The 14,038-nt window shown below is 36.4% G+C and overlaps 1 protein-coding gene across 1 annotated transcript; it reads right to left on the bottom strand.

Moving 5' to 3' along the window:
* Positions 1 to 4,530: 4,530 nt before the first annotated feature.
* On the bottom strand, positions 4,531 to 10,003 carry TFF1 (trefoil factor 1). Its single transcript, XM_043991618.1, has 3 exons — positions 9,935 to 10,003; positions 6,433 to 6,580; positions 4,531 to 4,607 (listed from the first exon to the last, which is right to left on the bottom strand). The coding sequence occupies exons 1-3, from the start codon at positions 10,001 to 10,003 to the stop codon at positions 4,594 to 4,596; spliced, it is 231 nt and encodes a 76-aa protein (XP_043847553.1). The 3' UTR covers positions 4,531 to 4,593.
* Positions 10,004 to 14,038: the final 4,035 nt, after the last annotated feature.

Genomic DNA, 14,038 nt, shown 5'->3' with positions numbered 1-14,038 from the left:
CTGGGGCTAGCAAATGGTATGTTGACTTTGAAGCAGTTTAAAGCAAGAAATAAGCAGATTGTGGTGCCCAGTTTAAAGGGAAAGGAGTTATTGAAAAAAAGAAGAAGAAAAATAATAATAATAAGAGTTATTGCCATCAGTTGGAAAGATTCATATTGGCTAAAAACCCTGCAAAATGAATGGTGAATTTTGTATCAATAACCCAGTAGTATTCATAGCCAATTTAATATCAGTAGCCAATTTTATTGAGTTAAAGAAGTGTTCATCACACTTTAGATTTACAGTATTTAGGGCTTTAGAGTTTCTATTATTACTCTGACTACTTCCTGCTGGTGCATCATAACCAGCTTCCACAGCTGAGAAAACCTCATATTGTGGGTACCCTAATGTCCTGAACTTTCTATCTCCTGCTGAGCAGTGTGTTTTCTGAGGAAATGTTTCTAGAGACCATACCAGACACCTTCCATCTGCCCCAAATCAGCCACCTCCATCTGCACAGCATGAGGCATCTTCCATCTCCTGCTGCCAGCCCAATCTCCCAGCTGAGATTTAAAGAACCTTCAGTGCCAAGAGCATCTCCTGTTGTCTCTGTCCTTTGACGGTAGAGGAATGTTGCCCCCCACTCAATGATGAATATTCAGACACCTCATCATACCCTTCTTTTTCTTTGTTTTTTTTGTTTTTGTGTTTTTTTGCAGGGCATTTGGGGTTAAGTGACTTGCCCAGGGTCACACAGCTAGTAAGTGATAAGTGTCTGAGGTCGGATTTGAACTCAGGTCCTCCTGAATCCAGGGCAGGTGCTCTATCCACTGCGCCACCTAGCTGCCCCCATCATACCCTTCTTATTCCAGTGACTCTGATTATTATCCGAACCCTCCTCTATACTTCCAACATCCTCATTCTTCATTCCAATTTCCCTCAACCCTCCCAGCCCAAAGATTCATCCTAACTTCACCTGGTCCTGCCATTCCTTCTGGAAAGCCTGTTCCATATGTAATAAACATCTCTTCATCTTAAACATTTCTCCTCTCCTGCTCCTTTCCTTTACTAGTTTTTTGCTGAAACTTGGTTTTCCCTGAAGTTGTGCCTTCCCTCATTTTCCGTCGCTTACTGGTTGAAACAGGGGAGTTGGAATACTCCTAGCTCCCCATTGCCATTTCCAGGTTATCCCATTTCCTTCTTTACCTAGTAGCTTCTCTTCCTTTAAAGTTCATGAGATTCACATTTTTGTTGTTCAATCATTTCAGTTATACCTCACTCTTCATGACCCCATTGGGGATTTTCTTGGCATAGATACTGGAGTGATTTACCATCTTTTCTGCAGTTCATTTTAAAGAAGAGGAAACTGAGGGAAACAGGGTTAAGTGACTTGCACAGATTCACATAGCTAGTAAGTGTCTGAGGCCAGGTTTGAACTCAGGAAGACGAGTCTTCTTGACTCCGGTCCTGGTACTTTATCCACTGTTCCATGTAGCTGCCCATTATTGTAATTTGTTGTTTAGTCATTTAGTAGTATCTGACTCTTTCTTGGTAAAGATACTGAAATGGTTTGCCATTTACTTCTCCAGAGTTTCCCCATTTTATAGTTGAGGAACTGAGGCTAATAGTGGTTAAATTACTTGTCCAGGATCACATAGCTAGTAAATATTTGAGGCCAGATTTTAACTCAGGTCTTTCTAATTTGAAGCCCAGTGCTTATCAAACTGAAAATAAATGACCAAAGAACCACAGAGGTTATGAAACAACTGTTACTAAAAAAAAATAAACCAAAAAGCCACAAAGGTTATTACACCTACTGTCACCTCTCACCAAAGAGCCACAGAGGTTACGTATCAACTGTTAACTCTGAAAAGAAAATGAAACAAAAAGAAACCAGAGGTTATAGGCAAAAAGTTTTCTTTATTCCATTGGAGGAAGGAAACTAGACACATATGCCAGGGTCTCCTCTAAGACCAAGGAGACCCAAGGCAGTGAGGCTAAGTCTTGATACATACAGTTATGGATAGACAAAGAACTAAGCAGTGAAGTGTAGCCATAGCAGTAAGGGGTAACAGTAAAAATGAGGCAAATTTGCCTAGTGAAAAAGTCTATTTATACCAGGGCTTCATGGCCAGAATGTGGATCCTTCAGGTGCTTCTTGGAGCTCAGGAACCACCTGGTGCTGGCTTGAGCCAATTCTATGATTTAGTAATAGCAGCATTCATACAGAGGGTGAATGAAAAGGATTGTTGTTATGCCAAGCTCAAAACACAGCTTGCTTGTTAGGCCTTAGCTCTAGAAAACAAGGTGTCTTCTAATAGTAAAAAGAGAGGGGTGGTCTTAACATGGGGATCCTGACATGCTCTATCCACTTTGTCATCTAGCTGCCCCATTCATATCTGCCACCCTATTAAAATCCTGGTAGCTATTGTCTACATACCCTCCAAGTCCACTATAAATTTAAATTATACAACTTCAACTCGGCCATTACTGTTGCCAGGAAATCCTACTGAACCTCCCTTATCAACTCACTATCCCACTTTCCACAGAAGCTCTTCCAAACTTTCTCATCCTTGATCAAACCTCCCAGAGCTATCCCTCCCTCATCCTATCACCTAAGAATCTTGCCTCATATTTTACAGAATAGAATTTAGGCCATTCACTAAGAACTCCCTTCCCCCCTCTTCTTTATCTCCTGTTTCTGAAATGCCTTCTGCCACTATTTCTTCCTTCACCCCTATCCCACATGACGAAATGACCTTACTCCTCTCCAAAGCTAACCCTTCTACTAGTTCAAGTGATCCCAATTCATCATATCTCCTCTAGCAGATTTCTCACTCTGTCATTCCCACTCTTTCATTTGTTTTCAATCTCTCCTTCTCTCCTGGCTCAGTTAATATTGTCTCTCCTATCCTGAAAAAAAATCAACCCACCTCATTTGATCCTTCCATTCTTCTTAAGTATCATTGTATTTCTCATCTGCCCTTCTTAACTAAACTCCTCAAAAAGGCCATCTACAATAAGTGCCTCCATTTTTTTTCTCCTCTCAGTGTCTTCTTAAACTATTACAATCTGGCTTTGGACCTTATCATTCCACAGAAATTGTTCTCTTCAAAGTTACTAATGATCCTGAAGTTACTAAGTCCAATGACTTTTTCTCAATTCTCATTCTCCTTTACTTCTCTACAGCTTTGACACTGTCAGTCACTGTCTTCTCTTTGATACTCTCTTCTCTTTGGTTTTTTGGGACATCACTTTCTCCTGGTTTTCCTCCTACTTATTTGACTACTCCTCTGTCTCTTTGCTGGATCCTCTTCCATATCATGACCTTTAACTGCAGTATCCCTCAGGGTTCTGTCCTGTCTCTTCTTCCTCTGTACTATTTCACTTAGTGAAACTCACAAGGATTTGATTATCATCTTTGTGCTGATGATTCTCAAATCTACCTTTCCTGCCCCAATCTCTCTTCTGACCTCCAATTTAGAATCTTCAACTACCTTTCAGACATCAACAAGACACTTCATCTCTCTAACCTGGGCACTTTCTCTGGCTCTCCCTCATGCCTGGAATATTCTCCCTCATCCATTCTGACTAATGACCTTTGTGGCTTCTTTTAAGTCTCAACCAAAATTCCATTTTCTACAGGGAGCCTTTCCCAATTCTTCTTAATTCCAATGTTTTTCCTCTTAATTCCTATTTTTTCTGTATATAGTTTGTTCTGTATATTTTTTTGCAGGTTGTCTCCTCCATTAGATTTAAGGTTTTTTTGTTTTTTTTTTTAAGTCAAGGACTGTCTTTTGCCTCCTTTTACCTCCCCAACACTTAGCACAGTTCCTGGCACATAGCAGACAATTAAATATTTATTGAATGAATAAATGATTATAGCTTTCTTTAAAAACTGAGGTGCCATTCTATGACTACCTCCTTATGGTACTCACTCATCTACTAGATGGCATAGTGGGGAACACTGGCCCTGGAGTCAGGAGGACCTGAGTTCAAATATGGGTTCAGACACTTGACACTACTAGCTATTTGACCCTGGGCAAATCACTTAACCCCAATTGCCTCAAACACCCAGGGCCATCTCCAGTCATGATGTATATCTTGCCACTGGACCCAGATGGCTCTGGAGGAAAGAGTGAGGCTGGTGACTTTGCACAGCCTTCCCTCAATTAAATCCAACTCACTGCAAGTCATGACATCACCTCCTGATGTTACGGTCCTCTCCAAGATGAAGAACAAATAACAAAACCAATAATACTCACAGTGTTTTCTTCTGTGATTGTATGCTAGGAACTAATTTGCAAATAGATATGCAAATACTCTATTTCTCAAGAAGTAAAATAATTTTAGATATTTTAAAAGAACTGAGAAACATTTGTAAAATTTCACATCTCCTTTTATTTTTTATTTTAAGCTCAAATTATAATATTAACTATCAGAGAAGTATTTTCAAAGAAGTGGTAAATTTTTTCATTGAAAATGTAAAGTTAAAAGTGACATACATCCATGACAAAGTTATAGAATATTCAATAAAAGCTACAAACATCCCCCATTGCCATAAAGTAAGTTTTCCAATAGACGAAGCAAGCAAGATCCTGTAGTAAGAGTTCTTTAAAAGATGCATTCTAAAAAACAAAAAATATATATAATTTTGTTAGTGAAAATAAACATTGTTCCTATTTGGAAAAAATAAAATTATTTCAATGAGGTTAAATTTAAACTTCATTCTATAAGAACCACTGACTAATTTCCTCCACATTAACAACTGATCTTTTCCCTGCAGCAAATGAGCCAAAAAGCAAACCAGATGAATAGTTGGTCATCTCTCAAAATCATTTGGTGAAATTGACTATAAAACTGAGTGCTGAGAAACTTGTGGGAAAAAAAAAACAATGGCAGAGGTCAAAGTACTGAGCATCAGCATGATAAATTTCTATTCTTTCCAAGTTCATTTTCTTCTTTCTTTTATTTCCTTCCTTTAAAATTCTGATTCCAGGACATGTCACTTCATCGAGGTGACCACTTTTTAGTTATAGATGACTTTCAGCACTCATTTGTCTCTTCTATGTAAAAATCTAATCTTTGTATCAGTAAGGAAAGTTTTTATAATCTTATATTGCCTAATCACCAATTTCCCATCTTAAATATTTCAATAGATCTGTGATTTCATTTTTGTGAATACTTCCTTTCTTGATGTAGATTTTGACCCTTTTATGTGGTAGTAAGCATTTTCATATGTTGCCAAAAACACTGTTAAACTGGTGCCTAAGCTTCTGATGAGGAACCTATAACAGCTTATTGAGACTGATCTCTATCCAACAATATGCAATTTGTCTTCAAGCTTATAATAAGTCTTTTCAACTTTGTTGTTCTTTCAGTCATATTGGACTCTTTGTGACCCCTTTTAGGGTTTTCTCGGCTGACATACTAGAATGGTTTACTATTTTCTTCTCCAACTCATTTTACAGAGCAGGCAACTGAGGTAAACAAAGTTAAGCAACTTGCCCACAGTTGAAGTGCTAATAAGTGTCTGAGGCCAGATTTGAACCCAGAAGGATGTCTTCCTGACTCCAGACACAACACTCTAGATAGAGATCTACTGTGCCACCTATCCTATACCTTCCAACTTTGTAGGACCTGCCAAAGCTTGCATTTCACTTACCTAGCCTTCCAAAAGCCCTATACAAATAGTTTCACCATAGATAAGAATGAAGATTGTGTGTGGTTGTACAAAGAAACAAACTGGTGTAATGGTCATAAAATCTATCATACATGCCCTGATAGACTAATGATTTAATTTTTATTAATTTTGGTGGTAGTTAAATGGTATTTATTTTTCTTTCAACTTCTCTCTGTTTAGAGATGGTTATGTTAACCCAGGATTTATGAAAGTTTAAAAATATTTTGGTAACTTTATTTTTATGTAATTGGTTTCTTTTGTAATGCTATATATTTTATTATATGCATTTAAAATATTATTCTAAGAAGGGGTCCATAATTTTCACCAGACTGCCAAAGATATTCACAGTACTCACAAAATGTTAAAAAAAAACATTTTTTTTAACTTCTGCTTTAAAGGCATAGGAATATTTTAGGGGAAGATTGTGAGCTTAGATTACTTTGGAAAAGGTTATTGTTAAATTATTTTAAACTAATAAAAACTGCAATTTGCCTCTCCAATCAGTATCTTTCCTGTCAGAGGCTCTTTCTCTTTTAAGTTTTATTTATGCTTTAAGTCTTAAGTTAAATTTGTTGTCCTTCTTTGTATATAATTACAGAATTGTATTCTACTTTGATTTCTAGGATCAACTATGTAACATGGTGAGACATCAGAGTAGGACTTCACAGTACATAGCTTTTAGATTTGGGAAGAAACATTACACATTACCTAATTCATCCTCTCCATTTACTATAAGCAAGAAGAAGTAATAACTTTCCAAAGATACATACCCTCTTCTGTTTCTATAACCTGAGGGGAGAAGCACCAGGGAGTTCCTCTGACAGTGTTATCGAAGCAACAATTTTTTGCTTTACATTCTTGCTCTGTGACTCCAGGCCAACCACAATTAATCCTTAGCTTTGGCTCCACTTCACATGTCTCTAAGAATATGTAACATAAAATCCAAAGTAAATAAGGCATGTAGCATCAGATAGTCTTCATCCATTAAATATTCGTCCTAAGTTATCAGCTAGAAATGATCTCAGAAATGATCTACTTGATCCTTTTTATAGGGAATGGGGGGAAAGGAAATAGTGGAAGGGTATTCTAGACCTGTGATTTCCTCAATGTGGGGAACCCCTACCATAGAAACCCCTATACATATACCAATGAGTAATTCATCTATAACTTACATTCTTATACAGTTGCCTGCCCAGGTGTCACTTAGAGGTTTAGTGATTTGCTAATGGTCATGATATCAATATGGGTCAAAGGCAGGGTTTGAATTTATTTATTTTCAACTTCAAGTTTAGCCCTCTTATTCACTAGGGCATGAAATTTCCTGATCCAACCCATACTTGAACAACAACAATAATGATGTTTTAAAAATAATTTACGTCTGTTATCTCATTTGCTGTTCACAACACTCCTTTCAGACAAGCATTTTTATGGCAGTTTTATAGATGAGAAAACTGAGATTCAAAGAAGTTAAGTGGCAATAATTGCATAGCTAGTGCATATATCAGAATGAGTTTTGTTTACTTCAAGTACATTTTTATTTCCAATACAGCATGCTGCTTTTAAACAATAATATTGTCTCTAACACACCCAAATGATCATACAATCTTTGTCCAGTGAAATGAAACCTATAATCTTCTGACAGCCCTATTTATTTCTGGAGAACTTAAATTATTGGGAAATTCTTCCTTACATCAAAATTATATTTATCTCTTTGCAAAATCCACCATTGTTTCTGGTTCTATTCCCTGGGCCAAGCCAAATGAGTGCCATTTCCATTTCACAGTAAAAACCTTTCAAGTACTTTTCGATAGTCATCCTGAGGCTGGGATGAATCTAAGAAGATTAAGTTGAATCAGGATAGAGGTAAAGTTTTTACATTTGGGCTCAAAACATCAATTTTATAAGGGCGAAATAGAAGAGGGAGAGTTATATGTGTTTGTCTTAAACAGAATATGCTATTCTACTGGAACCTCAATGTGAGTCAACAATATATGAGCCAAATTTTTTATTCTTAGGCTGTCTTTAGGTTAAGACTTTTTTTCCCTTCAAGCCAAACATCCTCTGTGTCTTCAGTTCATAGAGTAAGCTTCTTTGTTATCCTTATTGTTTTGCTCTGTTGAAGGATTAACATCCATTTTAAGCCATGGCACTGAGAACTTAATACAATAATACTATGCTCTAACCAAGGGAAAGTACAGTGAAATTATCAGCTCCTTATTTCCATATTTTGTGCTTTTATTAAGGAGCTTAAGAATATATTTGGTTTTTGTTGCTGTTGTTGTTTGGCTCACATATCATATTGCTCATTCACATTGAGCTTGTAGTCCAATAGAATAGCCTGTTATCCTTCATACAAACTCCTGTCTAACCACTCCTCTTCCATCTTGTGAAGTAGACATTTTGAGCTCCAAAGTGATAAGTACATCTATACCTATTCAATAACATCTTAGATTCAGCCAAGCCTCTACTGAGATTATTTTTGGACTCTCTATCTCCAAACATCCTAGATAATTTTATATCTTCATCAAATTCAACAAGCATGCCATTTTATACCCTCAAGTCACTGAGAAAAATATTAAATAGCATAAGGAGAACAAAAGATATTTAAAAGATAAGACCAGGTACCTCCTTTCAAAGTGACACAAAACCGCTGAACTATTCTTTGTTAAGTCATTCAGCCAGTTTCAAAAGGAGCTGCCTGAGATATTGCCTGTCCCATATCTTTCCATAAGAATAGTATGAGTAACTCATCAAATTATTGGCTAAAATTGGGATAAGATATATAAAGTATTCTAATGATGTGCTTGTCAAAAAAAGAAAAGCAAAGGGAATTAACTTCGTGTAGATCTTAGTAAAGAATAGTGCTGATTTATTGGCTTCATGATAGGGACAGATAGGTGACACTGTGGATTAAGTGCTGGGCTTTATATCGGGAAGATCTGAATTCAAATCCAGTCTCAGTAACTAGCTGTGTAACTCTAGACAAGACACTTAACTGCTGTTTGGCTAAGTTCCCTTTACTGGAAAATGGGGAATAAAGCACCTATCTTTCAGGGTTGCTGTGGTGAGCAAATGAGATAACATTTACAAAGTGCTTAGTACCAGTGCCTGGCACATGGTAGGTACTTGATGAATGCTTAATGCTTAATAGCTAACCCTTTAATAATATTTTCTTGGAATTTTGCCATTCTATACCCTATTTTGCAAATCAGGACATTTGTTGTCCCTTAATCCTTTTTTAAAAAAAATAATTTATTTATTGGGGGCAGCTAGGTGGCGCAGTAGATAGAGCACTGGCCCTGGATTCAGGAGGACCCAAGTTCAAATCCGGCCTCAGACACTTAACAATTACTAGCTGTGTGACCCTGGGCAAGTCACTTAACCCTCATTGCCTTGCAAAAAAAGAAAGAAAGAATTTTAAAAATATATATTTATTTATTTATTGAGGCAATTTGGGGTTAAGTGACTTGCCCAGGGTCACACAGCTAGTAATTGTTGAGTGTCTGAGACCGGATTTGAACTCAGTTCCTCCTGAATCCAGGGCCGATGCTCTATCCACTGCACCATCTAGCTGCCCCTGTTGTCCTTTAATTCAATAGAAACTTTCTCAGTCTCCCAGCCCCTCATTCATAGATGCATAGACTTAAAGCTGGAAGGGATCTCAGGAGTCCTGAGGTCCAATCCCTACCCACATTTTGAATAGCACATTTTGAATAGCACATTTTGAATATCATCTACAAAAGGCAGAGTTCTCATTACTGGGGAGATTTTCTTAATGTTAATCTGAAATCTATCTGCTTATTATCTTCCTCCATAGTTCCTACTTTTGCCCTCTTGGTTCAGCTATACCTCTTGCTCTAACTCTTGGCCAAGCCACAAGGCTTATCACCACTCCTTTTGTTTTCTATACCAAATATTCTTCTCAGAAACGTGTCACTTCTTGGAGCAGCAATCATTCTTGAAGTAATAAGAGTAGTGGTGATATGATGATGATAATTAATCTACTATCAGCAATGATTTAGGGAGAAATAAATTAATAGGAAATTGTATTGTATCTTATTGTGTCATATGGACTTTCCATTTTATCTAAGTCATTGCTTCCCATCTGACCCCCCCCAACTTCCCCACACACACACACACACACACATGCACCTTGGCACTTAAAATGGGGAAGAGATCACCTTCCAAGAGTGGTAAAACTATGGCATCTATTTTATTACTTCTGGAGCTGCAGCATAATACACGCTAAAAAAAGTTCGTCTTACCAAGGACTTCCTGGCTCAGCACACCAAATCCCAGCATCAGAGTGATGAACAGTGTGCAAAACACCTTGTACTCCATTCTAGTCTTCTGTCTTCTTTCTCTCGGGTCAAAAGAAGAATTTGTGTCAAGGATGAGAATCAGCCTAAATTTTTTTTATTATATAGACCCAGCTATATTTACTTAAAGAGTTTTAGATAACATTTACTTAAGGAGGGTCTGGCAGTCCTGTGCTTGAAATAATCTCAGTTGATTAAAAGGTGTTTCTTAAACCTACTAAAAGCCAATGGAGAAGTTTGTTGATAGAGAAAAAATGCCATTTTGTGTAGTCATCTTGTTACAGGGTTTTACAATAAAGATAGTCGCCCTTATCCTATGGGAGTATCCCATGACCTGCCCATGATACATTTCATATCAGTGAAGGGGCTTTTCTGGAAGGTTAAAAGTATTTTAATTTTAAAAAGTGACTCGGTGAAAGATGAACCAAAGAAGGGTGCAGTTATGCTAATAGTTTTTTCATTGTTTTTTTGTTTTCTCATTTATGGTGAGATAAAGAAGATGATATTAGCTCAGCCTGAGAAGATATGCTTTCTCCAGTTAGTGTCTCCTTCTCAGATATTCTAGGATTTTGGAATTCATGGAACAGCAACTGCAGGGACAGAAATGACTAGATCATAAGTCAATAGGACTAGTTACCTTTCTAAGAGAATGTTAAAAATGTGAAGGAAAGGTCTTTCTTTGTTCTAATTAATATTTCTTCAAATAGCCATTTTCTTTAGTTCTTGTTAGATATGATTATTTTCATCTCACACAACATTTACTTTGAACTTACATGAGCAAAGCACAGTCCTTTATATTTACTTCCCTGTTTGATCTTAACAATAGTTACATATAGTTATATTATTTTGAGGTCACAGGTATATAGAGTTTTTTTTAAATAGTTAAAATTTATTTTTAATCAACAAAAATTGGTCTTCTTTTCCTACTTCCTCCCAGTAATACTCTTCCTCCTTTTTTAAAAGAAAATGCTATCTTTATAAAGCTGTCTTAGGGAGATGGATCCTGTATTTTTGTTAGGACATTTTCGATATTTTTTATGGTCCATGTTTTCAGTCTTCAAATATACAACAAACTGACAATATTAAACATAGTCTCCAAATACCTCAGTCCCTAGATTGATAAAATAAATATTTACTGAACTACAAGAGGACATCATGACATATTAGTTGCAGGAGCTTTAAATGTCCCTTTCTTAGTTTTTGATAAATCTAACAGAAAGATAAATAAAAGGAAAACATGGAATGGAATAAATCATTGGAGAAACTGAACCTAAAAGACTTGTGGCATCTACTAAATGTGACTGCTAAAATATATATATTTATTTCTCATCATGACATAGAACTTTTACAAAAATTGAGCATTGATTAAGGCACAGAGAGAGAAACTGCAAACATGTTAAAAAGGCAATAAATGTATCCTTATAGACAAAAGTTACTCAATCTGTTCAACTATTACCAGATTGATGATCTTTTTTTTACATGCTTACGCTTTTTGGCACAAATGTTTTGCTCTTTGGCTTTGTGTAAAGTATATGAATACAAACTTGGCATATATTTGGAGGATCTAGTCTTATATATCATCATTATCATTACTCTGCTGTTATTATCTTGCTTAGTGTACTTCAGATAGAAACTGAAAATCATCATGATATTGTTCTTTTATATTGAATGTTTTAGGGGTCCCATGTTATCACAGATTTTTGCAATTGAACAAAAGTAATATAATATGACTTTAACTGCTACAGGCTTATGGAATCTAAGTGACTTTTTAAAAAAATTATTGGAGAGTATGATAAAAACAGGGTTTTTCCATTTCCCTGGGACAGGGATTAATTTCCCTCTCTCTCATCCCTCCTCAAAAGTCTGTTTTGCTTCTGACCACTGCCTCCCTTAATCCATCCTCCTTTTATCATCTCTCCCATCTATTCTACCCTCTCCCACCTATTTCCTATTGGGTAAGATACGTTTCTATACTCAATTGAGTGTGTATGTGTATGTGTATTCTACTCTCTTTGAACCAATTTTAATGTGAGCAATGTTCAAGCATTGCCCATACATCCCCATTTTCCCCTCTACTATAAAAACTGTTTCTTAATGTGCCTCTTTTATCTGAGAAAATTTTCTCCACTTTACCTCTCTCTTCCTCCTCCTAGTACATCCTTCTTTAACATGGAAGCTGATAAATCTCATGAGATCCTTACTGTGATTCTACAGTATTTGAATGGTTTCTGTCTGGAAGCTTGTAATATTTTCTTCTTGACTTGGAAGCTCTAGAATTTAGCTATAATATTCCTGGGAGTTTTCATTTTGGGTTCCCTTTCAGGAGGTGATCAATGAATTCCTTCCATTTCTATTTTACCCCCTAGATAAAAGATATTGGGACCACTTTCCCAGATAATTTCTTGAACTATGATGTCTAGATTCTTCAATCATAGCTTTTGTGTAGTTCATTAATTCCTAAATTATTTCTCCCTGATCTATTTTCCAGGCCAGTTGTTTTTTCCTGAAGAGTTATTTCACATTTTCTTTATGTTTTTACTCTTTTGCCCAATTCTAATTGTTAAGGAACTCTTCTTCAGTGAGTTTTTTTTTTATATTTGTTTCCATTTTATCTCTTTTATCCTTAGACCAATTCTGTTTTCTAAGGTATTATTGTCTTCTGTATTTTTGGTGCCTAATTTACCAAGCTATTAATTTTCTTTTAATAATTTTCTTGCATAACTCTTATTTCTTTTCTCAATTTTTCCTCTACCACTCATCTCCTTTAACTCTTCCAGGAATTCTTGTTGGGATTTTGGTTTAAATAGTATTTTTCTTTGAGACTTCACTTGTAGCTGTTTTCACATTGTTATTTTCTTCTGAGCTTCTTGATCTTTCCTGTCACTACAATATTTTTTTTAGTCAAGTTCTTTTTGTTGTTGTTTGCTCATTTTTCTAGACTATTTTTTTACTTTGAACTTTATATTGAAGTTGAACTCTGCTCACCTGGGTTTGGGGAAGTGCCATCTTAATCTTCAGGATCTTTCATGCTGCTGTTTTCAGAGATAGTTCTGGGGGTTTGCAAATTTTTGGTGCTTCCAATGTGAGTATGATTTGAAGAGAGGTGTGGTTACTATTCTTCTGGTCGGTACTTTGGTCCTTATCCAGGAAAGGGCCCTGCTCTGCTACAGCTAAAATTACTAGTACTCTTCTTGACCCTAGAACTGTGACCATGTCCCCTTAATCTCCTGCAGCCACAAGTGCTAATTTGCCTCTTTCCTTGGAACTGGGACGAAAGTCCATGCTCCCTTGTGACCCACCATAAGGGTTCTTCTCAACCCAGAACTAAGTATGTGCAATAAGAGTTACCAATCAACACCAAATATACCCAGTGCCTAAAAATGGTCCCCTATTATCTCTTTCTGCCCAGTTGCACTACCCTTTTATCATTTTGGGACTGAGAGCTCTTAAAACTGTTGCTGCCACTGCCACTGCCACTGTCAGGGACCTTTAAAGAAAACCACCAATGCTGTTACTTCATTTGGGCTTGCCCTCCACCCCAGTGTCACAGACATCTCTTGCTGATTTCCTAAGTTGTTTGAAGCTGGAAAAAAATGTCACTCTGATCTTTTGTTGGCTCCAACATTCCAAAATTTTATTTGAGGGGCTATTTTAAATTTGTTTGGATGGTAATTGTGTTATATTTCAACTCAGTGCTGTCTATACTCCACCATCTTGGCTCTACCTCTGCCTGTTTTTAGACAAATAACAAAGGGGGGAGGTCTCTACATTCTGTACCTAAGACATATACTTAAGGGTTTTTTGTTTAAAATGCTTTGTTCTTTGGAGTTCATAGATTCACTTGTTCATCTTTAAATAAGGGCAACAATGGAACAAAAATTGGTATTGTCTAGGAAGATAATTTATATTTGTTCATATTTCTTCTTTGCTTTTCTTGTTTAGGTAGAAAAGAAATCAGAATTTCTATATTTACTGCAGTTCTTTTCTTCCACTAATCATCTCCCCATCTTAGCAATGTTATAATTTTGCATAGTTTTAAAGATGTTCCCACCTTTAG

This window comes from Dromiciops gliroides, chromosome 3 (genome assembly GCF_019393635.1).
Source record: "Dromiciops gliroides isolate mDroGli1 chromosome 3, mDroGli1.pri, whole genome shotgun sequence".
Classification (NCBI taxonomy): Eukaryota; Metazoa; Chordata; class Mammalia; order Microbiotheria; family Microbiotheriidae; genus Dromiciops; species Dromiciops gliroides.
The sequence above is the reverse complement of the archived record's forward strand: the minus strand, read 5'-3'. Positions and strand labels throughout refer to the sequence as shown.

What these genes read in the sequence shown, in the direction of transcription:
- TFF1 (XM_043991618.1), bottom strand. Translation starts at nt 10,003, where the DNA reads ATGGAGTACAAGGTGTTTTGCACACTGTTCATCACTCTGATGCTGGGA. An exon ending in TTGGTGTGCTGAGCCAGGAA is followed by an intron (nt 6,581 to 9,934) that starts GTCCTTGGTAAG and finishes ATATTCTTAGAG; the next exon opens with ACATGTGAAGTGGAGCCAAA.